General features: G+C 40.9%; 1 protein-coding gene and 1 long non-coding RNA gene across 2 annotated transcripts in view; both read right to left on the reverse strand.

Annotated features, from left to right (window-relative positions):
• LOC145455353 (uncharacterized) overlaps nucleotides 1-27,894 on the reverse strand; it is a 167,720-nt gene that overhangs the window by 72,899 nt on the left and 66,927 nt on the right. The window lies entirely within an intron of this gene.
• LOC145456383 (alpha-(1,3)-fucosyltransferase 7-like) lies at nucleotides 560-27,471 on the reverse strand. Its single transcript, XM_080334459.1, has 4 exons — nucleotides 17,917-27,471; nucleotides 14,134-14,350; nucleotides 2,676-2,901; nucleotides 560-2,614 (listed from the first exon to the last, which is right to left on the reverse strand). The coding sequence occupies exons 1-4, from the start codon at nucleotides 18,203-18,205 to the stop codon at nucleotides 1,949-1,951; spliced, it is 1,398 nt and encodes a 465-aa protein (XP_080190585.1). The 5' UTR covers nucleotides 18,206-27,471; the 3' UTR covers nucleotides 560-1,948.

Consider the following 27,894-nt stretch of genomic DNA (forward strand, 5'->3'; position numbering starts at 1 on the left):
CGATGGTTCGGTACACTACAGTCCAATATGCTCACAATGTCCGGAGTATTTGCTCGGCCTTACCGAAGCATGAGCAGTTTTTGTTTTGTTGTTGTTGTTTTGTGTTACTCATGGTGTTGGTCGACTACTATGGACATTTACACCAAGCCGATATTCTTCATTTTTATTCTGTAACTGCCGACTTATAGCAAGGCCCACTTCTAGGCTTTTTGTAACACAACGCTTACGCGGGTGAGGTGGCGAGGTGGAGCCTAGATACACCTCCAACACTTAGGTATTGGAATTCAGAAGTCGACCTCGTTCGGACTCGAACCCGCAACCCATTGGTGTTGCTGCCCCGGACTATGCCACTGCGCTATCTCGCCACAAGCCTGAGCAGTGAGCAGTGAACAGTGAACGGCCACTCGGATTATCCACCAATCAAGGATAATCGGAGAATTATCAACGAAAAACTCACATAACTCCGCTTCGACTGGTTGGAATTGACTGAAAATTTGTTTTGCATCGTCTTTGAAGACAGCTCAACAATTTCATGGGGTTGGCAGAAAAATTTGAAAAATTTTATTTTTTAATTTTCCCTTATAAATTAAAATTTTTAATTGGATCTGCGGAGTCCTACACTTGTTAGAATTGAACCAAATTTGGTGAGCAGCGTTTTTTACGGCAACCTGATAATTTGATCAGTGAACGGCTGGAATCCGGAAAAAAAAGTTATTTTTGAACAACCCTTGAACACTCAACATCCGACCAATACAGTCACACCATATATTTGTAAAATGGCGGCAATACACCTTCGCATTCACCAAAGATTCGTGGTAGGCTACATTACCGCGACCATATCAACAAAATGAAGAAAAATGAACCATCTAAATCAGGGGTGTCAAACATACGATTTCATGCGGCCCGCGGCGCAAGTTTGACATGTTCATAGGCGACATTATAACCAATAACCATCCGACTACAGAATTGCGGTTTCGGTTAAGTCACCATGAAGGAACAAGTCAAACATTGTTCAAAGTTTTATGAATAAATGGGCTAAAAAGTACACCTACTTATTCGCAGAAACGAAAACGCCAATGCGGATCGATTATATGCAGGTTACATGCAGAATATCATATAGTTCACTAAAAATCCGTGGTCGCACCGCCGTATAATTTCCGACTAAAAAGCATACAAATATGTCAAGTTATATCGTAGCTAAACCAGTGATTTAGCGGTTTATAACTGTATTCAATCGGTCAACCATCGTATTTTCTTCCAATTCTGTTGCTCGCGAATAAATCTGTTGCTAAAAAATAGCCTCTATGACCAGTAATATAACGTAATAAACGATTTTGTACATAGGCTTGGTAAAGAAGTATTAAAGTGAGTACAAGGGTGAGGATATGGAGGGAACACTTGACGATTTGAATGTCCGGCCCGCGAGCGATCAAAAGGTTTGAATGCGACGCGCGACCCGAGCCGAGTTCGACACCCCTGACTAAGTAATTATAATTATACAGCGTTCCGCTCCAAATCAGAATTAAGGTTGGTCACGAGAATGAAGCAATCACCAAGGATATAGTGTTTTAGCTTGTAACTAACAAGAAAGTAGATTCATATTCTTATGAATAATTACAATAGCGTGGATTTTTATGCAAAATTTTTGAAAATGAATATCATATTTGACAATACACGGTTGATCTCAGTTTTATGTTGAATCCCCATGATGAAACGAACCTACCACGGTTCGTATGAGAGCGTGAACCTCTGAATCCTAAGGTTTGCCTCTTCAATGTGAACGTGAACGGAATATTCGCACCACTTGTATATTTCTCGGTGTGGTCTTCAAATTTCAGACTGTTATGTCAGACAAGCGTCGGGGCATGGTTCACGTTTGTGATAGCAGTTCCACGAAACCTTCCAAAGTCCATTCCTACCCTGATACAGACTACTACTACCTATCTTGTTAGGTTGCTACCAATACATACCCTGGTAATCTCCGATTCCACAATAGCATGTCATCGGTTGCGTTCAGGCACGCATTATCGTTAGAACCAAGAAAAAAATCCTTGACTGATGGCACTTCGGTTGTTGATATATTGCCTTCTCGCGCTCTTTGGATAAGATGACGGCAAAGTATGCAAAGATTGCTGAAATCGCTGGAAATCGGCGGACTCAATATATCGCCTGCAACGTCAGCCAAGCTTTCCGGCGATCTCCATTTCATATACTCTAAATAAGCAGAGTCATTTTTGTCTAAATACTTCAGGTAATCAGCCAAATGTGCGGTGTCATTAAAGTCCTCCGCTATGATAAAGGACCCTTTCGGTGCCACTGCACGGTAGTCTTCGGCGGTAGCGCCCCAGACAACGGGCACGAGTCCCTGGAGCAAGGCTTTCGACCAGAATTTCTCGCTGATGTAGTCCTTGCAGTGATAAGAGTTTTCGAATGAAAAAATAAATTTGTATGAGCTGATTATCTCTGAATAATCTTTGGCCGATAACTTGCGACGAAAGCATCTCCCGTAACAGTCAACTGGCATTAGATCTCGGAGGGTTTTGATTAATGATATTCGCTTCTTTTCACTTTTGTGACTCTTGTGATGAGTTCCACAATTTCCCACGATGGAAATCTAAAGTAGCAAGTGCACAGCTTACCACGCGCCTGATAGTATTCATCGATATTTTACTCACAGCAGTTTTGTTTTTCATTTTCATGATATCTTTTAATGATAATCCGTCTTTCTTTACGATTCTCCTCACATTGTCTCGGGTATTGTACGGCGTACTAACTTCCGAGTCTCGTCGATATGTCATTGTCCAATTGAAAAAGCCCCGTCGGTAATTCATATTCATGTTCCCTCTGGCAACGTGGATAGGCGGTTCCCTGCACCACCAGATGTAAGGTTGGGAGTGAACCCTGAAATAGAAAATGCATTGTGCCGTTGAACTTATACGATAGGGTCAGTGGGTTGGGGTGAAGGGTTGAATCACTGTGAAGAAGGAGGTGAGCCGAGCCTAATAAATCCAAGGCGATGACGAAGATATGAAGATAATATAATTGAGAACGAGCGAGACCGATTGGTGAGAGAGCGCCAGGCTGCAAGACGTCCGACAGCTAACTAAGACTCTAAACCAGTGATCCTTTTTTTCCTGCAGAGCCCTATTCCGGCGCTTCCCCCACCCCCATATTTTAAGAACGGTATAGTAAAAGAAGGGGTAAGCGTTCGACATTCGGCCGTCTGTTCGGGTTGGGACTTCCTATTAGATATTTTAGATCGCGGTCGATGTCCACTAGACTAAATACCGCTATAATACTTGTATGTGCTATATTCAGGATCAAGTCGGTTTCGTACCCGGTATAGCCTACGCATCCCGAATTCACCTCTTCACCTGGCAATACAGGGACATTAATTGCATTGAGTAATGTATTATTGCTTATGTCTAGAGCAGTGGTTCCCAACCTTTTTCGACTCATCGCCCCCTTTTGAAGCTCCACACCGATGATCGCCCCCCAAATGTTGGGACTGAAAAACAGCACTTCGTCAGCCCCCCCCCCGAAAAAAAACGTTGGTCTTTGGCCCCATAGGGTGATAAACCAAACCCCAGAACCCCCTCAGCCAGTGGGGTTTTTGTCGCTACACATCAGCTAACCCTATTTCATGTACTGTTTGGTGAGTCACCGTATTTCGCTTAAACGCGCGAAGCGCGACAAATTCATATAATTCTTGTTTGAATCGGTCTATATGGTCGATATTGAATGTTGGAAAAGGTAGGACCCCTAAATAATAAATAAACATCTTCGGGCGGAATCGTTATTATATTGACTTCTTTACATGATGCTATTTCGTGACCTCCTATATCTGCTATGTCAGAAGATATGTAAATCGTCAAATCGTACCAGACTAAAAGACGCACATGATTTCATATTGGTATTTCTTTAGTGTCAAATAATTTTTCCTTGCGGGATGGCATTTGTCCTGTAGGGTTAAGGTCGCCAAGACAGGAACATTCGACGCCAGCCTATGGACAATTAAACATATATGTATATATATCGAAGTTTTCGGTCAGCACAAGGGCCAAGGTCTTCTCGCTGCTGATCATTCTGGCACACTTCTCGGAGTCGCAAGTTACATGGCCTCTAACTTCATATGTCTTGGTGCGTCGTGGCGCAGTAATGGCCGACGCCGAAGTCTCCCATTTCCATAAATCATGCGTATTTTTGTTGGGTGACGGGGACCCCAACATCAAGACACAAGAAAATAATAAATGGCGCGCAGCGCGAATTTTTTTTTGAAAAAGTCGCATGAATTTCTAAAAATTACTCTATCATTCATGTTAATTCACGAAATAATTTTGGGCTTCGTTCGATTTCGGGCCCCCCACCCGGTCCCGACTCCAATATAGCCGTTTTAACGCACCATCGCCCCCCTATCGCCCCCTTCGTTGTTTTCGCCCCCTATCGCCCACTTCGTCCGTTTTCGCCCCCCTATCGCCCTCTTTGTTATTTTCTCCCCCCTAGACCGCGGGGACGATATCGCCCACGTTGGGAACCACTGGTCTAGAGGACATCAACTGAAATAGTTGTATAGAGATCTTTACTCGCATTGAATTTAGTACTGATTCCAGTTATTAACTTTAACATGAATGTATTTCAAACAAAGCAACCCATATTATATAACGTTCATGTGAGGTTGTGGGTCACAACACGGAACAGAATCATCCTTTATGATACGATAAAGAAATATTCTGAAGATTAAATAGTGCAGCTCTCAAATACACATATATTTAGTTAATCATTCTGACCCCAAAGCTTCAAAGCATCGTTCATATCATATGGCTCTCACTCTTAAAAGTGATTGTTCCAATATACAATCATATGTCCCTACTGCACCCTCTACTTCGACGCCATTTTCCTCAGCGCCCCATACCGTCCCCTGAGCCCAGCGCCTCCATATCGCCCTGACCGTTTCCGTCCCTTGGGGGGAGCTGGCGAACAGGTTAAGAAACACTGCTCTAAACCATAGGCTTTCAACCTGGTGGCCCTGAGTAGAGGTCGACCGATTTTATCGACCTGGCCTATATTTGGAACTTTCCCGATTATCGATATCGGCCTATGAAGTCTGATATCGCGGCATATATTTTATATATATATAAATTCAAAAATATTAGAAATTCAATGCTCCGTGTTCTCAATCTCAAGAAATCGAAGACGCAAAGGGCAATACGAGTCAGATTTACCCTTGCAGAACGAGGTTAGAATGCAGAGAAACTATATGCTTCCTGCATTACAATCTACCTCTACTGGAATGATCTGCAATTCTGTATCACGTTTTACTTTTTGAGTTATCCGAAATGTCAATGAATACGCACAATTCAGCAATATTTCTTTTGAATTTCAGTTTTCTCGTTTGTTGCTCAGCTTTCTGTGGCATTTACAAGTGCCATCTTGCCTAATATATATTATATGCTTTGGCGAAATTGTTCTCTGCTCCTTTCATATCAATATCGGTTATCGGCCTTGTGAGTGCGTCGGTAATCAGCATCGGTATCGGCCTGTAAAAGTCAATATCGGTCGACCTCAAGTCCTGAGGAACCGGCCTGGCATCAAATGATATAAAGACAATATTCCTGCTTGTCAAGAAGTTATTTTGATAGCGCAAAGGATGTGTATTTTTTAATGAGCTCGGAAGTTAGATCAGACGAACGCAGGAAAACGATGGTGTCTCTCGATTGAAGACAGACAGCACATCGGCGAGTTTCCACAGTGTTGATTGACATATAACGCTATTTTAGTTGTATTGAAATGACTCGCATCCGTCACTAATACCGCGTGCTTGATCTAGACGCCAAGAATCGGAATCTCGCGGTTCCGGAGCCGCATACTGCACTGTCATACCCTGTAGCGGCTTCGGCTCTTCGTACTTTTGAAACGAAACGTGATTTTTCTTTTATCGACAACATTATAGCTCATCAAGACCATGGGTGGCCAATATGCGGCTGGAGAAGGAAATTTGTGCGGCCGTCAACACGTAATTCAATTAGTATGTGTTGGCGGTCATCGACATGCAAATTAAATTTACGAATTTGACTTCCGAAATTGGGAAATATTTTAATTAATCTCGAAATTTTCGATTCAATGCGACTTCATTTTTCGATTTTAATAAAGTGGTGCCATTTGCAATCTGAGCCCACAGTGCAGATGAGAACAATTTAGGAAAATGATGCGCTCTATAGAGAGGTACCAAGTTGGAATCGTGTGATCCTCACGAAATAAATTTGTTTCTGGTAGGTTTGGATGATTCCAATATCTTTCCACTATAGCGTCAATCGTGATGGGAGGTCAAGAAATAACAGCATGCCACTAGTGACATGACTAATAACAATTGGCACACCCGAAGATGCATCATCATTTATACCTTCCCCTTCAATTTTCGAAAACACTAGCAGACCATCAACTCTACCGGTGAATCAGATCACACTGGCTGAGAAAGGATAAATATTTTATAGTAAAATGTGGAATAGAGTGGTCCTTGAAAAACGAATTTTGGAAAGTAGTTGGTCTGACCCTACCAAAATGCTCATTTGGGTTAAGAAAAATACCCAGTGTGAAATTTTTATTGTTTTTAATTAATTTTTAGAGGTGGCTCAAATGATCCGAAATTCTACCCATTTGCACTATAAAGCACATATAGCTGCTCTCTGACCAACGTTTAAGCCTGGATACCGTTGCGTGGGTATTAGTTGCTCAGTTGCTGGGGTGTCATTATGACCGATAGCAATTGCTGTTGCCATGAAAGGTCAGCTTCAGGGTGTAGGGAGCTTTTTCGCGTTGGTCCGCAAAAACTCCAAATGCAAATTGCAGTTGCTCCTTGTTCGCTGTGATATCGCCAGAAAACTCCATAACTAAGGCAATGGAACATTAAGCCTGGTAGCCGGTGACAGCCAATGTGCTGATAAAAGCTTTTTACAGCAATAAAACTAGACTGCCCCTTCCTATAAGCAGCCTGATTATAAAGTAGAACATATGAGAGACGCTAGTTTCTTGAAATAATTCGTGATTTCTTCGTCGTTAAGTTGAATAAAGTCTTCGGGCCTCCTACCGAATGTTTTTCAAGTTAACAGTTAAACGCTTTAATAATTCCTTTAATAGTTAATAGTGGAATCATATCCGAAGTAATTAAATATTAGTTAGACCCACATCTTCCACTCATTGTGCACATGGATGGCAAACTAATCCCAGATGTCACTGGAATGGAGACTGTTGACAGACTGCCTATGCTAGTGACAAATAATGACAAATCACAGCTACTGCTCAGTCCCAAAGTTACCATCAGAGATATGAAAAGCACAACTGAGGCTGAAAGACCGGGGAAAATTCCAGGTGATATGCTTCGATGCCGATGTCGGTCGGCACTATAGAACCCGCATTGTTTCAGAGCAGATGCTTAGCCTGCATCAGTCTTTTCGGAAGCTCGGGTAACTTCACCTGCTTCTGATTTTGTCTTGTCCAGGTACTTCAAAACCACATTACATTTGAGGACTCGTCAACTGATCATTATACATCCGATGCTGTGGCTGACCTGGCAAATGAGTTGGCGTAGGTATTGGAGACAGCTGTAAAAGTCACTTAGATGCGAGATCATTACAGAGAACTACAGGAGCTGGCCTTTAGTTTCCTTGGTGCTGTCCCTCTTCGAGGCATCCACTTTGAATTTGAAACTCCCGGAGCCATGCAAGACCCTAAACTTTCAAAGGTCTGGATGTGTCCTTCACAATTTAAATAGTTATCGAGCTAGTATCGAAGGTTGTGGGAACTCTACCTATTCTATTTTGCATCCACGTTGAAGCATGGGCAACAGACATTATTAATGTGAAGGTTTCAAGTTTCAAGAAGCAGCTGCAGAAGTATCATGTGAATATTGTCGATATATCTAAAGTTAGAGTAAGGAAGATTTTAGGAAAACTGTGGCTTCCGTCCGATGACGATCAGGACAAGTGCACCAAGAATAAGATAGTTGTTGTTATAAATGAGACGGACAATTAGGGTGTGTAATTATTAACTTCAAACACATCCCAGAGAAGACTCAAGTCGACAAAGAATACCACACTTATTTTACGAAAACTAGAGTCTTTCAATTGGTTTTCTTGAATATCCGGCAGCTCAGTGGAAGGGGCAGTCTAGTTTTATTGCTGCAAAAAGCTAAACACTCACATTGTTTGTCTCCAACGATCACACGGAACGTCCCACGAAATGATTGGGGATGTTGATGCCCATCTCGAAACGAGGACCAGCTGCAGTTTGCATTTGAGTTATTGCTGACCTCCTCAAAAATGTGCCCCAAGACCCTCTAGCAGATTTTATTTGGCAAAATATAATAATATTGGCCATCATGGCACCCCTGTCAATGCTCAGATAAGACCCAGACGAGGTAATTGAGGCTTTCAAGCATTGACCCAATAGCAAATATGAAGTGACTATATGTGTCCTATACCTAATAAAGGTAGAATTTCAGATCCATTGAGCCACCTCTAAACATTAATTAATATCAATAAAATTTTACACGGGGTGTTTTTTTAACCAGAAGGAACATTTTTGCAGGGTCAGACCAACAACATTCCAAAATTCGTTTTTTAAGGACCACCCTTATGTGGATCTGCCAATATTAATAACGAAATTCCTTCGTGAATATGAAACAATATTTGCGTATCATCATCATATTTGCATATCATATCATAACTATTCATAACATGACCATTCGCGATTTCGGTGCGTGTAGTAAGTCGATATGAAGAAACAAATTTGCCCGGAGCTCACCGGAAATGTAAATGGACACTGGACAGTTGAACAATGAATATGGATATTTGGCGTCCAGTTATTACGGTCATGCCCTGGAATGCGGCTGTAGGCTATATATGTAATCGCAATGCGGCCGTGAATAGCATAAAAGTTGGCCCCCGCTGATTAAGACAGTTCAATAAACCTTTACCCCAAGTGAGACTACAGCCTCTAGTATTGTTACGGTTACGCAATCTTGAACTTCTTTACCACCTTGCATCTTCAAGTGATTTTGACGTACCGCGAGATCAGCAGTGCGTTTTCGGGCTGTCTGACTGTTGGTCACTATGATCGACTCGTTTGAGGCCTGATGTTATTAATCCCTATAGTTCACAACACAAACATGGGGTGCTCGGAATTATAAAAGGAGTCGGTGCGATCACGGGTGCATCTGAAATTATCTGAAGGTGAGGTGCCCTGGCTAGACGATAATTTAAAGTTTCGGAATCAGTGCGACTGAGTAGCTTTCGTTTGAGATCAGTTTATTAAATTTCGCGCTGCGTTTGTCTGCTATATAAGACTACTGTAACTGTCTAAAGAGCTTCTTGGTGATACAGAACTTTAATATATAATTGAATAGAATTCAATTAGTATTAAATTGTAACTGTGTACGAATCTGTCCGCAGGCTATAGTTATCTATACGGCCACACGGCAGATAAAACCCATTATTAGAGTTCTTATAACCTCTTGCTAAACAATTATTGTATTTCGAATATTATGTTTTTCAAAACAAAGGGCTTCTTATCTATCTATCAAATGGCCCAAGCCTCGAAATCTTGATTGGCTATATCCCACTGTCGCAGGTTCGGGGCATACGAAGCAATTAGTACAAGCTACAAACTTTACTGGATGTAACATGTTTCCGAAGTCATGATCAACCCGCAACATTGCTACAGAGTGCAATGAAATCGATATGGTCGACAAAATACTCGAGTACTTTTTATTAGGGTTACCATTCGTCCTCCTTCACGAAGCTTTTGGAGCTGAGATAAATGATTGATACGGGTGAAAATGGGCATAAATGACGCTAAACAGGAAATTCTTGGTTCGATCGAAAGCGATGGCCTTTTTTTATTATCAACACAACCAATTATAAGTAAGAAGTGCGTAAAACTGGAGTTGATCGAAAGTGATGACCTTTTTATTTTAGTCAACCCATCAAATTTTCAGTAAAAATAGCGAAATCGGCTGATTTCAATTATCTTCGACGGACATTTCTGATTTGGTAAAAGTGTCCTCCTTTCCCGATATCAAAATATAGTAACCTTGCTTTAATGTGATGGACAACAGGCATTATATTCTTTGTGAATCACTCAAGTACTCGTTTTGCCCAGTCCTAACTATAAGTCAAATTCATGGATGATATATGACCATAGGCACCGAGTTGCGCCACCCCATGACACATTTCTGGAGTGGCGGCCCCCCCATGCAATAAGATTAAACGCCCGCCGTCTGCGATTTTAAATCATCAGCGCTGTCAATTAGCGAGTCCGTGATAGCGCGTAAATGCCAACTATTTACCATCAACCGATACGCGCGCGAATTATGGAATACGCAGCTTCGTCGGCGACGACGAACCAGCGCTAACGCCGCAATAAATTGAAATCCGAAATCAGACCATCGAAGCAACCTCGTTTACGACGTCGACTTCGACACGCTCGCGCTGGGAAACATCTTCTCTCTCGACTAGATGATCGAATTCACGTTATCCTCTTAATTAAATTGTATTTGCGACCATATTCGTTTACAAAATAATTCTTGAGTTAGTTCCGTGATAGTCTCTTTAATTGGGCGCTTGGAGCGCGAAATAGGACAGTGTATTTGTGTATGCCTGCGAATTGAAAGTCATTCCTGCGCATTAGGGCTGTTCAAAAATAACTTTTTTTCTTAAATCTTGCGGGTTACGTGATTAAATCGTTAGGTTGCCTTAAAAAACGACGCACACCAAATTTGAATTCATTCCAACCAATATTCGCGGATTTCGTAGAGTTTAAAAATTTCGAATTTGCCTATGAATGCAAAAAAAAAATTTCAAATTTTTCTTCCAACCCCATAAAATTGTTGCGCTGTCTTCAAAAACGATGCAAAACAAATTTGACTCAATTCCAAGCCGTAGAAGCGGAGTTATTCGAGTTTTTCGATGACAATTCTGGGATTATCCCCCAATCAAGGATAATCCAAGAATGATCATCGAAAAAGTCAAATAACTCCGCTTGTACTGCTTGGAATTGAGTCAAATTTGTTTTGCATCGTTTTTGAAGACAGCGCAACAATTTTATGGGGTTGGAAGAAAAATTTGAAAAAAATTTTTTTTGCATTCATAGTCAGATTCGAAATTTTTAAACTCTACGAAATCCGCGAATATTGGTTGGAATGAATTCAAATTTGGTGTGCGTCGTTTTTTAAGGCAACCTAACGATTTAATCACGTAACCCGCAAGATTCAGGAAAAAATTATTTTTGAACAGCCCTACTGCGCATATTCATTACTCTAACAAGGCTTTGCCAACTCTTTTCGGGAAATGCAACAATGCAGCTCAAACGTCGTTATAATGAGCAAACAATTTTCGCGATATAGAATTGGAACCCCATTGCGCTGTACGCAAGTTGAGGAGTTACTGATTAGCTGCGTGCTTTCTCGTTTGCTATCCTCTGTAGGCTACTAATTATTGTCTGCTTTATACACTCGTATTCCCTTGTCAGTGTATGATTTGTTATTAATACTTTGCATTGTGCAGTACACAGCGTTGAATTACGTTGTAAAATATTGATGCAACACGAGATTATCGGTGGCGCAAATTCTGAATTTATTCGATTAGTTTGAACGGGAACATTCTATGTTCCAATAAACTTCATTGCTGGACGGACTCTGTCGAGCGCAACCATATCGCGGATCGAATTTCAAACCTTTGGAATATGTATCTCTATTGATAAGGACGCGGCATGCGCCCATGTTGCTCTTACTGCAATAACACGTGGATAATTAAAAGCACACCATTTTATGATCACCTTCGACTGGCTAATCGGGGCCTACGTAGGCTGTAGGCCCCGGGCTGAGAGTAACCAGCGTGTTGTCGGCATTAAAACCCCAGATGCGTAGCCAGGGAGCTTCTCATTTATAACTAGAAATCCTGTCCTTTCGAAATTCCAGTTCAGTAATTCGTATTACCGATGCTGCGTACTGCAAATTAGCGAGAATCATTTGTATGCGAAATGGATCATTGATATATCATGTGCACTATCGTCGGTGGTTTGATATAGCACGTCCGCATGCAGGCCTGTTACCGTCCGCAAAAACACTTTCGCCAAACATAACAATCTCCGAGTCTAATATTGTTTGTGCTCATGTATCTTTTTGAGTAAAGCTATGCCCGCATCAGAACAAATTGTGCTCGTTGCCATTGCCGTATTTGGGTATGACTAGCGCACCCTGTAATTGGAATTATTACAGGTTTGCGGCATGTCTGCAATTTCGTTATCAGCGCAACCTTGGCGGCCGATTGTAGAGTCCGATAAAATTGATCCCTACTATTATTTCGCACAGCGTAGTGATGCTGATTTCAACTAAAAATTCGACCTCATCGTTAGAAACGTAGATTTCGTCGCGCGCTCTGAGAAACACCATCTCCTATCGCTATATGACGAACAAATATACGTCCACCTTCTACAAATTAAAGTGCATTAATTGCATCGACGAGGGCCGCAAGCCGCGTTTAAAATATTTTGTGAAACATTTTTGTGATAAATATTCGCGAAGCACAATATTGAACAGTGTTTTATTGTGTGTGCCTGCTAGTTGGAATTTAATCCAGTGCCTATAATATTAATTCAATTATGCTTTGTGGACGTAAATCGTAAAATGCAGCAATGCAGTCAAAATCAATGTTTTAATCAGCAATCAATTGTCGCGATGCGAGCTACTCAATACTAAGTAAAAACCCATTGTGTTGGCGGTAAGAGATAATTACTGATTGGCCGCGCGCGTTTGTAATCATAATTCTTGTCCGTCTTTCGTGTTCCAGAATTGTCGCGCCGTGTTACTGCTCAGTGCCTCAGTCCAGCGACGAATGCCGAGCACGCGGCAATCAATGGCCTAATTACGCAATCGTCTCAGCGAGAGATCGCGTCGCGCTACATTGGACAAACTTGTACACTGTACACTGAGTGTACAGTAGCGTTGGGACCCCGGGAAATCCCGATCCCGGGATCCCGGGATTTGAAGCAATCCCGATCCCGGGATTGGTGCCGATGAAATCCCGGGATTTGTGAACAGCATCTACCAAGGCTTATGTAGCGCCATATCTCTTATTTTGGTAATAAAGCAGTGTCACAAATTCGGCTGATTGTCTAGAACAGTGGCCTCAAACACGCGGCCCGCCAGAACTGTTTTTGCGGCCCACGTCGGCGTTTTGACTTTTCAAGCATTCTACAATATTAAACTCGAAAATTTCAGATTTCAGATTTGAGAACTTGAAATTTCATTCTGAAACCACTCCAAAAACCTGAATCGCTATCACACATCAAACGTCCACTAGCTGCTAAATTATAATGCGACAGCTTTTACGATGACACGATGCATTTGTCGTCTCGCATGGTTTCTAACTGTCTATATAACTCCTTTATGTCGCCAAATTATGCCAAGCACAACAATATTTTTAAAAAATATTGAAAAATATGACTTTTTCGTGGCAACCGTGAATATTACAATATTGTATTACATTTTCACAATGCGTATGGAATGCCAATCTGCAAGGTCCGACAAAAAAGGCGTACTCGGAAATACATATTATACCCTATTTGATGCTGCTGCCCGCCGCGTCATCAAAAACTACGAAATTGGCCCGCGATAAAATTGGAGTTTCGGACCCCTGATCTAAACGATGATACTCTTGATGCTCTTATGTTTTGCGTCAATTCAATATCACAAGGACTAAATGTTATTCGTGTAACTTGTAAGTCTATTTTACTACTTTTCTAATCTCGGGGAGTCCCGGGATTGAGGAGCGAAAATCCCGGGAAATCCCGATCCCGGGATTTCAAATTTGATCCCGAAGTCCCAACCCTACTGTACAGTTGTGCACAGACGAATCTCGCTAATTGGTCGCGGTCCCGCGTAACACTGATGATACGACTTGTAGAATTGCAACAGAATATTAGCGTCATAATGATCATTTCAAAAAGACGAGATTTTGCGTTTCAAGAGGAGGGGGTTACGACACTCCCTGGCTACGCGCCAGCCGCCACCCCATGCAAAAATAAAAGCTGGCGCCTATGTAACTCCAATCCATCCATGAACTGACATCATCACCGTACCTTTTCGGAAAATCCGGCGGCAGCCTGTCCACATCGGCCTCTATACAGTGTACAACCACAACATCGCTTCTCCGTATTTCCGATTGGTCATACGTATATTTGCAGCCGCAGTGGACGTTTGCAGGAGGGCCATAATGAGGTCTACCAAATGGTCTTTCCCAGATAAGTATTAATGGAACTTCATCCGATTTGATTGTGGTGATATTGTAGCCGTGGCCTGGACAGAAAACAGAAAAAAATAGAATTTTACGCGATATCAAAAAAAAATGAAGTCGATCGTATTATTTCGATTTGAAGTTGATGTACATCAGGGGTCACAAACACACGATCCGCGTGTCTCATGCGTATACGTATGTTTTGTGGCCCGCGACCTGATTTGAAATTTCGCAAGAACGCTTAGTAAAGCATTTTGAAATATTGAAATTTATTTCAGTTCAAACATATTGTTGTTGTTGTGGTTCAAAGTAAGCTTTTCTTCTGTGCCCAATATCACTATTCCTCACTAGCTGATACGGCTTTGACCATGGTGATATCATTCCATGGAGAAAAAATAATTTGCTGATAGGAATGGGCTGTGGGCATATTGCCTTGACGTCCAATGCCCCACCACTGACAAGACCGAGACGCTTAGAAAACAATTCCGGGCTCCCAAAAAAGACCAAACGTTACGAGGAGACAGTTTTCCAGCAAGTATACCTTGTCTATGGGGAACCCCAACATCGATTCTTTAGTCCAGGGGTGGCCAATCCACGACTCAATTCAATCTGCCAATTCAATTATTCTTGAATTTTTTTGCGCTCTGCGCGGTTCAATGCGTGTTGATTTTCGAGATTAATATAGTGGTGTCCTTTGTAATCAGAGCCCCATAGTACAGACGCGAACAGCAGAGGAAAATGATGCGCCCCATAACGAAATATCAATTTTTAATAGTGCTCTCTTCATGACGAATGAAATTTGTTTCTGGTAGGCCTACGATTAAGGTCAATATATAACAACATGCAACAAAGGGGCCCGATAACAATTGACCAACCCTAAGATGCAGGACAGCAGTAATAACTTCCCTACATCTTTTAAGATACCCCTGTATCAATGCTACCTGTTAATCTGATCATATGGACTGAGATAGGATGAATATCTGATAGTAATATGTGAACCTATGCCAATATTAATGACGAAATTCACTCATGGATAAGAAAAAAATTTCGCGACTACGAACGACTACAAAACGAATTCCTTTGCCTATTAATAACATGACCACGGTGTGCATAGTAAGGAGTTATGAGTAAATGAATTAGTCTGGAGTCCACCGGCAATGAACATGGGCAGTTTAGCGTGAGTGTTGGCTGTTGAGCTTCCAGTTGGTTAAGTATGACTTATTGAATGCAGCCGACCAGCCGTAGGATACAGCAGTAATCGAAATGCGGCCGTGAATGGCAAAAACATTGATCACCCCTGCTTTAGTTGCTGGAGAGTGTTGTGAGGTAGCCTATCGTACGCAGCTCATAGTTCATCATAGAATGAAAGTGATGATCATAATATTTTTTGTTGTATTAGTATTTCTTCAATAAAATGTTATTTCTTTTGTGGTAACTATGCCCGTCGCCCATGCTAGAGTGCACAGCGTTGTACTGACGTACAGTTATCAAAACGGGGTTGCTCTGTTTGCCTATTTTTACCACGATATTGAGGTCATGCGGCCCGCGGCCTTTACGAATTTTGAGAAGTGGCCCGCGACCCATTATGAGTTGGCTACCCCTGCTGTATAGTAACTACGGAGTGTCTATAGCCTTGCTTCATTAGATAATTTGCACAGCCAATGCGTAAGTAGGGCAAGTTTTTGTTGCACTCAAATCCGTGGAAAGTTGCACTTATTTTTCACATAAGTTGCAGTAAAAGGTTGCCTTCATTTTTCACAATAGATGCACTAAAAGTTGCATTTATGGACAAGTTTCTTGAAATTAAATAGGTATGAGATACTCGAATCGATCCGTCTCCAAGGCACTCTAGCAAAACTCAGTGTTGGCGACTTCCACAAAATCAATAGCCTGAAAAAATTGACCCAGTGGAAATATAATTTTCGGCGGTCTAGCCTGAATGAACGTGAAATCTGAAAGGACATCGAATTTAAACGACAGTGAAATAATCAAGCGATCTATTTACATATTGTGCCAAGTATTTTTAGTAAAAAGTTGGTTGCATGAAAATTCGAAAAAAAAACTTGCAAAAAGTTGCATCTATAAAATCGAAAAAAGTTGCAAAAAGTTTCATGTATAAAATCAAAAAAAGTTGCATGAAAAATAGCGAAAAGTTGCAATATAAGATTCCTATAAACAGCTTAAAACAGCAACATACTACATAACTTCCAAGTATTTAGGAAGCTGCTGGAAGCTGTAAAAAAGTTGCAAAAGTGGCAGAAACTTGCCCCAGTAATCAGATGTAGGTTTTATCGATGTCAAGCAAAATTTCATCAGTATATTCACAATGTATACTTTATATAATAAGTAGTGAGAGTGACTTCCCCTACTTTGAAGCTATATCGTGGTCACGCTTATCGGGGATATGGATCATTGCTGGTAGACATGGTCATTAATAAAGTACTCCATTTCTATTAGAGGTTCTACTCAAATGGTCGTGTTTTTTGTATTGTACTGTATACTTACATTTCTATACTTGAACAGTTTTTGGAGTTTATTTTCGATGAATAGTGTTATTAGAAATATTCGTATCATTTTATCAGTTATATTCGTCACAACCACCTGGCAATACAAACTCTACGTCACGGTTACCTCATCAGTTTCGAAGTTGTTCGTCCTGATGTTTCGATTTCATAGTAGCATCATTCGTTCTGTGTTAGGAATCAAGATATTGTAATTTTGAAAGTCTTCGCCTGCTATTCAGAAATCACGTAGGCTACTGCGAGAGGGGATCCGGTAATACATATAAACCTATACATTTAGTCTTTATACCGGACCAATGCTTTCATTTTCTACTTCTAATTGAGGCAGTTTGACCTTCCTTTGATTGATACTTCCACTTGCATAGAATAGAGTATAGAGTAGAATACTGAAGCATTAGGCTACTTCTAATACAGGGGTGGATAAACTACGGTCCGCGGGCCGCATGAGACCGTTTTGTGCGGCCCGAGAAAGCCTCAAAAATGATTGTAAAAATATTGATAAAATGCGTACTAAAAATCAAATTACGGGGGGTAAACTTGATTGCACTTTTTCCTAATATGCATAGGCCTATGGATACCATGAGTGCATGATGTTCATATGCCGCTGGACAAGGAAGGCCTTGTATGGCTTTCTAAGTCTTGCACCCCCCCCCCATGATATCCCAGTAATGCATGAGCGCCAAGCGGGAAGACATGGATACCAGTTTTACTAATCAGTTCTCTGGTCTGACCCGGCCGGACCTACCGATCAAGTGTCCGGACGCTTCACCGTTACGCTATCTTGTTCAGCATGACTTAATTCGGACCGGAAGTGTGATTTCAGATTGGCAACACGAGCAAGTTTATTACTTTTAGTGCTGTACTTGGAAAAGTTGTGGGGTTTTGCACAAGAACTTCTAGTGCTTGGATGGCCACTGGTCAGGTCTGTATTCACGCTTTCTAATCGGACTTTTAATTACGTAATAATAATAGTGCCCAAATATATATTCACTCCGTCTCGTGCGACTGCGAGACAAAATTATTGTGAAAGCGACGGTTAGCGGTGCGTCGTAATTCCAATTTTTTTTTCTATTTTGATATATTATATGGAATTGGAGAGTACATACCGGGTTGATTAATCGGATATTCCACGGTCGCTTCGCTGCCCTTAATACGTTTTCGGGATTCGTCCGTTCTGACATACGACATATTTGAATATCGCATCAGGTGACGCGTTATTGAGAAGTCGGGATCCAAGATCATAGTTGCGATACAGAAAATAAGTAGAACGATATAGCATAACATTGTGCACAGTAGAGACTTCATTCCGCTGTTATTCGTGTGAACAAACAAGTTTGACATAAAATCTGTAAAAACCGAATGAGTCTTAAACTTGTGAGTAGTATGCTGATCCATATTAGAACATTGAAACAGATCACGCGTCCCTGAACACTGTAGCGGTGTATAGCCCGTGTTTCTCAGCCATTGCAGCGCTCGTACTCTTTTAGATTACATGAAAAACTCTTGTACACCCTGTCAGCAATGGCCGGCGAAAGTATATAAATTTGTAATAATTGGCTTTTATCCCAAAGTATTTTTGACTCATGTGCTATATCCATGCATTGCAAACAGTCTTATAAGCAGTTTTGGGATAACTAATGGCTTGACTCGAGTCACATTTAACGGGTGACTAGACTTGACTCGAGTAACTGCCATGAAATGACGTGACTTGACTCGGACTCGACGTATGAAAAATATGAAATGACTTGTGAATCGGTGTCAAATTGTCGTAAATTTTCGTAAAAAATTTGAACTTGTCAGCCGCACTGCGAAGTCCCCACATCATATACTAATCGTTTATTTATATCAATGGTTCTTAACCTTTTCCCCTTCAGCGCCACCTTTCAAAGATTCCCTGGGTGTATTTTAAGGACTTTTGGTAAAAAAACAATGGGTAAGTTGTCGAAGTCCGGTTTCCGGTTGGGAATTCACTATTAGAACACTCGACTAATTCACGGTATAATTGTATGTGCCATTTTCGGGATCAAATTTAGGTTGTTATAACGACCATCTGGTAAAGCTTACGGGACTGGCTAATAGGATTTGGTCCGCGATCGATGTACAGATTCCGAATTCCCCTCTGCGAGTGCCAATACGGGGAAGTTAATTGTAATGGGTTTTGTTATATTGCTTTGTGTGACTACAAAATCAAATGAGAATGTGGTAGTTATTTGCTCACATTAAATGTAGTACTGCACCAAGCTCTTAACTTTAACATGAATGGGGGTAACAACACTAAGCAGTATCATCCTTCATGATACGATGAAGAAATAGTCTGGGGGTTTAATTTTGTAGCTCTCAAATACAAGTATATTCCGTTAATCATTTTGGCTAAAAAGCTTCAAAACATCTTCAATGTACAAAGGGCATCACTCTCAAAAGTTGTACGGTAGAGTGCCTTTTCGATATCAACACGCAATGCGCTGCAGGATACAATATCTAGTTCAAAGCATGTTGTGGAAAATAACCCGAGCCATCAGTATAAGTATCAGTTCATTAATATTTTCTTCATTTCAACACACCACAAAACTGCGATACCATTAAAACTTAGGAATGTGTCGAAACGACTTGGAGTAGCTAGCAGAACCGAAGTGTTTTAACGGGGAATTCGTAATCCAAAAATACGTCAAAATCATTTTACTTGAATTAAAATAAACCACTGCATTCATGGAAATATCGTTGGTGGACATTTCGCGATAAGCGCAACGAAAAACGTTTTGATTTAACAGATTTTGCCGAATATTAGTTTGCAATGAGAGGATATATAGAACTATTGTTCAACTATATAATTATATGACCTTACTACACATGCCATTTTTCTTCAGCGCCCCCCATACCTTCCCCTGAGCCCAGCGCCCCTCATTTTGCCCCCTGGGCGTTTCCGCCCCCTTCAAAATTCAAATCGCGTCCTGGGGGCGCTGGAGACAAGGTTAAGAACCACTGATTTACATGATACTATTCTCATATACATTTTCGATATGTTACGGAATTAGGATGTTGAATTAGAATCCAAACTGAACACATCGATCGATTTTTAATGTAGCAGCTGTATACAGCCTAAAACGCAGTAATATATTCAAATATTCAGTTGAATGGCTGATAAGGTTGGTCAATTTGATAACACGTTAGCCGCTTATGCAATGACTTTTCAGTCGGTAAACTTTCATTACCTGATAAGGTACCACTCCGATGAATATACATTATACACCATTCATCGAAGTATTTAAATAACAACCAAACCTTTTACCCCATGTCGGTTTTTGAAATGCCTAATAAGCCTTGTAGTTCTGAAAGGTCGTAGGCATATAACAAAGTAGCACGTCACACGTTTGTCATTGAATGCAGCACCCCCTGATTTGATGCTTCGAACCACTAGGTGACACACCTACTTTGCTTAAGAATCCCTGCTCTAGCATATACGACTATACGTACGCCTAGAATTAGACATTGCTGCAAATATTTGACTTCCAGGCGACATTCCTTCATGATTAAATTTTAAACCGCAATACAGAAGTAGGCCGGTATGAAAATGCAGATTCTAAATCCACGTTGTCTTCCTGACGATCATATTACAGACGTATCCATCCATATTCCCGATTGTTAGTCAGTTAGGCAGTCTGCTCGCACTGCCATTAAAATATCGGATTGAAGCGCAGTGCTATATTACAGGCGGATGCTATCAGTTAACAACAATGACTTGCAGTGAGGTTTATAGTTGGTGAGGCACTAACCCCTTCAGAGTCCGATTTTGTAAGGTTAGGTTGATTCAGTTCACGACTTATTGTTTGTTATGACTGAAGGGCAAGTTTTTGTTGCACTTGATTGTACTAAAAGTTGCAGCAAAGAGTTGCATTCATAAATTATTAGAAATATTAGGATATGAGATGCTCAAAAAGTTTAAGATATGCACGGCATCTGCTTGTTTCGTTTCTTTCTTCGCTATTCAATCAATCATGCATACATTTTTATGTTCTTTAGGTTTGCAACCTAAATGACAGCATTTCGCCGAAAATTACATGTTTTGCCGGTACGCAGTAAGAAGATAACTCAATGCGGAAATAATTTTCCGCAAAAAGTTAAACAGCAGAGCGATAACCGATATAACAAGTCAAATACCACTTGAAAACCTCTCCGTGGATTGCTCAAGAACCCGATGTGGACTTATCATTGACAAAATCATTTGACAGAAATTCCCCTACAGAAATTGTTACGGTGGTATTCCGGGACCACATTTTCTGGAACTACAGTGATCATACATTTGTATATACGAATGGTTCGAAGACATCGTCATGATGTGGATATGCCGTATACATTCCTCAGTTGAATGTAAAATTATCTGCGACGCTTCCGAAATGTTTTTCAATATTCTATGTATAGTTGCATGCCATCAAAGATGCATTATCATGGGTTGAACGGAAAACGCAGAGTGAAATTGCTATATTAAGAGACTGTTTAAGTGCCGTAACCGCCATCGCCAATCATGGATCGGTCAATGATTGCGTTGTGAACGATATATTAGAATATATTGCAAAACTTCAAAATAACAATAACTCAATCACGTTCCTCTGGATACCTGGGCATTAACTAGCCAAAGACGCTGCTTCAAGGGATGACGGGAACAAACAATTATTACCTCTGCCTGATGCACTGTCCGTCTTAAGCCACCATTGGAGAAATGGAGATGTGAATGGGATCAGTGATCAGATATACCAAAGCACTGCGACTGGAAGAGCGTATAAGAATATGCAACCATCAATTACCGGCGACACAGCTAAAATTGGAACACGGCGAAGAGACGTAATTCTACTGAGATTAAGAAGCGGCCATTTCAGATTGAATCAATGTTTGCATAAGATTCGTTGTTCTGAGACTCCACTATGTCACCAATGCGATGCAGAAGAATCTGTAGAGCACGTTTTATTACATTGTGTGAGATATCATCATGAAAGGAGACAACTACATCATGCTGCGCGAGTGAACCGAATAAATTTGGGATTAACACAGATGGTTCTCAACCTTTTTGTCGTCGCGGACCTCTTTTGGACCTCCACGGACCCCCTAAAGTTTTCGTTCAAAACTAGCTCAGTTATCGTGAAACCGTCATCTATCTCGTACAAATATTGATTGTAGGCTGATGATAAATAGACACAAAATGACTTTCCCTGAAAATAACATCACACTATATTTAGAAATTGGGTAGACATTTATTATTTCGAAACTAATTTGCAGTTTATTTACTGTCTTGAAAATCCGCGCCTTCGATTGGATATGAACGAGTGCCGAAAATCCATTTCCACGAAGATATATTGGTGGCGAATGTATTATTAACGCGTAACGCTTCCGACGACAGCTTTTGGTGTTTCAATGAACATATCACGTCCAGCCTAGTCATTTCTATCTAGCATCTCACCTTGAAGTTATTTAGTGGTAATATCACAGAATGAAATAGATTTTGTGGTGAGGTTTCAATTCCTTCATTGAGAGAGATTAGGAAAAAATTCAGGAATTTATATTTCAACCGACCGTTCACTAATTTGCTGAGACTTGACAACTCCAAATCCCAAATGCTATCTCCCACTTTTCATTTTTCCACAAACCCGAACAAAACAGCTTTAAACAGCAATAGGTTTGCATCTGCAGCGCATTAATCTCCATAAAAAATGATGGTAATTCGAAAAGTTTAATGGAAACATTACTTATCTTACTTTGCAGAGACCTGGTAACAAATGGAGTACAGGTGACATTTATTTGGATTCCCACTCACACAGGAATACGTGGCAATGAATGGGCGGATAAACTCGCAAAACTCGTCGCTAGTACACCTGGAGCCAGCGACGAAAACGAAATGATTCTGTCACCTTCCGAAATGAAGTCACACACCAATGGAATATGTATTGTGAAGTGGATGTCGCAATTGAACGGCATCGAGCGAGACTCTACGTACCTTAGTACATGCACCGTTCGATGCATTCCCCGTCCACGAAACTTGTCGCGAAGGGAATCATCAATTGTATTGTTACTACAAACTGGACACTGTAAATTGAACTCGCACGTCGCACCTCCATCGCATGAGTTGTCATGACAGTGGTCTCTGCGAAACGTGCAGCGTACCAGAAACTGTCGAACATTTTCTACTGACTTGTCCACGATACGATCACCAGAGACAATATTTTAAAAAATGTAGCTGAAAGTAGCAGTGTGAGCTTTAACTTGGAATGCATGTTTACTGATCCGCGCATGGTTTTTCCGGTCGTAGAATTTATACATAGGCTACATACATTGCTACACATACATTGCTACATCCGCGCCTTTATAAGAGTGACATTCTGATAAAGCTGTAGTTATTGAGCAAGACAGCAGTTGATATAGGCCTACTTTAACCTTGCAAACAAGTTCGATTCCAATCTTCGTTTGTTCGATTCAGAAGGCATATTATTGCATAAGGCATTACCTTATTTAATGAAATGCCGAATTTCTTTATATCTGCGCACTCTGAACCGATGCTTGCTTGCTCAATCTTGAATAATAGCGCATCTCGGACCACCAGAAAATATTTCTGAGCTATATGCATTCACCAGTTACTTTCAACTCAAATATGTTTTCTGTCGGTCGGATATCAGTTAAAATCAAGCATAATGCGAATACTATATTGATGGTACGACCCAACGATGGCGTTAAAAATCAAAACGCAGGTAGGATTATTGTCGTTATACACGACTACGAAGTGTCAGCACAAATCAATGTCATCCCGACTGCTACTTCTATCAGGAGGCTTTTCGCGCGCAGTGATTTGTGTTACGCCCCCTAAGGGGAGGGGGTTGGGTGTGCGCTACCGAGTTTAGGAATCACTGGTTTGTAACATCCTATATTAGCTCTTCAACTGTTAGCAAGTCATAATTGTTATTGAACAAATTGAATCGATGATTATTATCAACTATTGCACACTATAGTGCAGTCTTACATCTGATGGCGATCCAAGTAGCCTACCTGATGACTTTATGCTTCATCTAACTGCAAGGTGCTTTGGAAATTGATAGCAGCTTGACAGAACTTCAATTTTCATATTATCCGAAAGGAAAAGAAGACGTTGCATATTAGTCTGATCAATCAGAATATAAACGCGACGCAAACAACAGCCAGTTATGATGAGGCTTAATGGGCAATTCAATTACTTTGTCAAATGTTCAAAATCAACACTGTTGGGATCACGTCAGTAAATTCGATTCGCGAGTCAATCCACGATTCGAGTCACGCAAATTTTTGAAGTGACTCGATTCGAGTCAAGTCATCTCAGGTAATAGTGTAATCATTATATCGAAATATCGACATAAAGTATACGGTATTTGCTAAGGGTAGACATCCCTACATGATAAAATGGTCTCTGCAAAGCAGTAAAGCACGACCAGGGGAGGCATGTGAGGCAGTGCCTCACCTGTCGTCAGGATGAGTAACAGAATATTGTGATGCCTGGAATGATTATAACTCCAACAATTATGCTTTTTTTTTATCGATGTTCATGAATGACTAATTTTTAAACATTTCAATATTCAAAATCACGCAATTTACATATTTATTGTAACAAAAATGTATCACGAAAGGAGACTGGCCAAGCCTCATCTATGATAGCGTAATTCATCATTAATAAGGTTATCATAAGTCCTATTTGAAGAGGATTTGTCCTCTTTTTTTCAATAAATTGAAAGTGTCGTCAGAGGACGCCTAAAGTCCTCTTTTTCTAGAAAAAGTATTAAAATGCGATCAAAAAACCGACTCCGACGTATAGCGAACCCCAGAATCGGAAAGACAATAACTAAAAACACGGCGCGATGGGTAATGCGGGCAAAATGATGAAATTTTTTCTTTTTTGTCAACACAGTACTATGGGTTGTAATTTTTTCAAAATCACCAGTTTTCTTTTCCGATGCTAGAGTTTTCAGAATTTTTGAAAAGTGTGCCCTGTTTCGGATCTTACAATATGGCGATGTAACCGTATTCATAAGCTAAAGATAGATATATAGATAGGCTTTTATTCGCCACGCCAATAAATAAGAAAGTATGCAAAACAAAAATTGCGGTATAGACTGGGAGGCGACGAGGGGACGTCAGACCTTCGGAGACAGTGATGCATATATAGGTAATAGCGTGAACATATATAAAAAATCACACACTTATACGTAGAGTCAACATTCAATAAATATATGACAAACAACGCAATGTTAGGCTTGAATAAATGTGTAGTAAAAGAAAAAAATTAGAACAAGCATTGTATAAAAGAGAAAAAAATATCTGCAGTAGCCTATGTTTGGAGTAGATAACTTTTATAATCTGTTTTAAGTTGCTATGGCGGTATTGGTATCAGCTCCACAGCGAGGTTATTCCCAATTTTCGCACCGACAAAATGCAAACTATTGCGTGATGAAGATCGGGACAGGAGCGGTAGCGAAATATGATTTCTTGTAACCTGTCCAGTTGTATAACCATGAGTTTCCGCAAAAGTTGTAAAATGAGACCTGCTTGTCTGGAAGATGGTGTGCAACATCTTGGCCGTCTCATACTGAATTAGTTCGGCAGCCCTGAGTATACCATGACTTCAATATTCCGGGAGAATTCGTCGCCTGGGAGGTAATTTATTAATGATACGAAAAGCCTGGTTCTGGAGCGATTTGATTTTGGTGAAGTTTGTTACATTTGTATGTCCCCATATATTTATTGCATATTGAAGTTGAGATTGAAAAATAGGAAAATACACTACACGCAGTACGTTTTGCGGCATTAGATATTTCAATCGTTGTAACATGCCCGTAGCCCTAGACAATTTCGAGGTGACTGAGTCGATATGAGGTTTCCATGACAAAGCAGCTCAATTCATCAAATTCGGCGATGTTACGTGCAATAACAGCGCAGAGAGACAATGACCAGGTGAGGCACCGATGGATTTGCCGAACCTACTGTTAGCTAGCGATCCGACAATCACAGAGCAGTTTTGCCATGCGCTATCTACTTCGCAAACCGACGGTGTAGTATGAATCGTGTAGTTGCGGCGGTCAATATGTATAGCGCAAAGCAAATACATTCCCTGACTGATAGAGCCTACCCATTATGTACTTTATATCCATACCTAACTTGAATTGTGCATGTGCATCGTGCATATGTATAGTATACTAGGGTTGCCATGAGTCCGGAATTTCCGGACATGTCCGTAATTTCACTGTTTAAATTGCATCCGGAAGGACATTATGAAATATGCCTAAATGTCCGGAATTTTGAAGACTTGAAGATGGCTGAAATTTTTACGTAAATAACATAAACAATGTCATCATAGGCGCCGAGTTACGGGGTGGCGGGGTGGCGCAGCCACCCCATGAAACATTTATGAGGTGGCGGCCACCCCATACAATAAGATAAAACGCCCGCCGTCTGCGATTTCAAATCATCAGCGCTGTCAATTAGCGAGTCCGTGATATCGCGTAAATGCCAACTATTCACCATTAACCGATACGCGCGCTAATAATTGAATGCACAGGTTCGTTGACGACGACGAAATAGTGCTTAAAACGCCCCAATAAATGGTAATCCGTGATTAGTAATCAGACAATCGAAGCAACCTCGTTCAGGACGTCGATTCCGACTCGCTTACGCTGAGAAACACCATCTTCTCTCTCGACCATCCGTGCGAATTCATGTTCTCCTTCTCGTAATTAATTTGTATTTGCGCCCATATTCGTTTACAAAATAATTCTTGAGTTAGTTCCGTGATAGCCTCTTTCATTGGAGGCTGGGAGCGCGAAATAGGACAGTGTATTTGAGTAGCCCTGCCCTATGCCTGCGAATTGAAAGTCATTTCTGCGCAAAGTGCGCATATTCATTACTCTAACAAGGCTTTGCCAACTTCTATCGGGAAATGCAACAATGCAGCTCAAACGTAGCTAGAATGAGCAAACAATTGTCGCGATGTCAGATTTGGAACGCCATTATTCTGTACACAAGTTGAGGAATTACTGATTAGATTCGCGTTTCTCGTTTGCTATCATCTGTAATAGGTTACAAATTATCGTCTGCTTTATACACTCGTATTCCCTCGGTGTCACTTGTCAGTGTTTGATCTGTGCTGCGCATTGTGCAATGCACGGCGTTGAATTACGTTGTCAAAAACTGATGAAACACGAGATTCTCTGTGGCGCAAATTCTGAATTTACTCGATTAGTTTGAACGGGAACCCTCTATTCAATGTTCCAATAAACTTCATTGCTGGACGTACTCTATCTAGCGCAACCATATCGCGGATTGAATTTCAAACCTTTGGGATTTGCATTTCTATTGATAAGGTCGCAGCATGCGCCCATATTGCTTTTACTGCAATAACACGTGGATAATTATAAGCGCACCATTTCACGATCAAATTCGACTGGCTGATCCGAGCCTACGAAGGTTGTAGGTCCTGGGCAGATATGAACCAGCGCGTTGTTTGCATAAAAACCCCAGGTGCATAACCAAAGAGTTTCTCATTTATAACTAGAAATCCCGTTCTTTTGAAATGTCAATTCCCTAATTTGTATTATTACAAATTCGACCTCATCGTTACAAACGTAGATTTCATCGCGCGCTCTGAGAAACACCATAACCCAGCGATTCCCAAGTGCGGCCCTGAGGGCCGCATGCGGCCCCCAACTAGCCTTCTTGCGGCCCCCAAAAAATATTAAGAAATCGAGTTATGACTAAAAATTAGTTTTATATTTATAAAATACACTAGCTTGGCTTGGAGTCTGGAGTTTTTAATTAAGATTGCAGGAAAGTCGTGAGTAGACTGCTATCGTTACGTCCAGTTAAACGAGCAGTAGCTATAGATATAGGTAAAGACAGGACTATAAATGCCGCACGCCAAACCCCCGAGCTCGAACGGGGCTCAACGGAGCTCGAACGGGGCTCAAAATTATTTCGTGAATTAGAATAAATTATAGAGTATTTTTCCCTATAATTTATGCATCTTTTTCAATTTTTTTTTTTTGCTGTAGGCGTGATTTCATGCTGCCAAATATCTTGATTTT

Source organism: Botryllus schlosseri, chromosome 14 (assembly GCF_051294905.1).
Source record: "Botryllus schlosseri isolate E-star chromosome 14, Bs_hap1, whole genome shotgun sequence".
Taxonomy (NCBI): Eukaryota; Metazoa; Chordata; class Ascidiacea; order Stolidobranchia; family Styelidae; genus Botryllus; species Botryllus schlosseri.

Bases quoted from the DNA above. Each gene is read 5' to 3' on its own strand.
- LOC145456383 (XM_080334459.1), bottom strand. From the start codon at position 18,205: ATGGATCAGCATACTACTCACAAGTTTAAGACTCATTCGGTTTTTACA. The intron at 14,351-17,916 runs GTATGTACTCTC...TTTTCTGTCCAG, and splicing joins ATATCCGATTAATCAACCCG to GCCACGGCTACAATATCACC. The intron at 2,615-2,675 runs GTGAGTAAAATA...TTGCTACTTTAG, and splicing joins AAATGAAAAACAAAACTGCT to ATTTCCATCGTGGGAAATTG.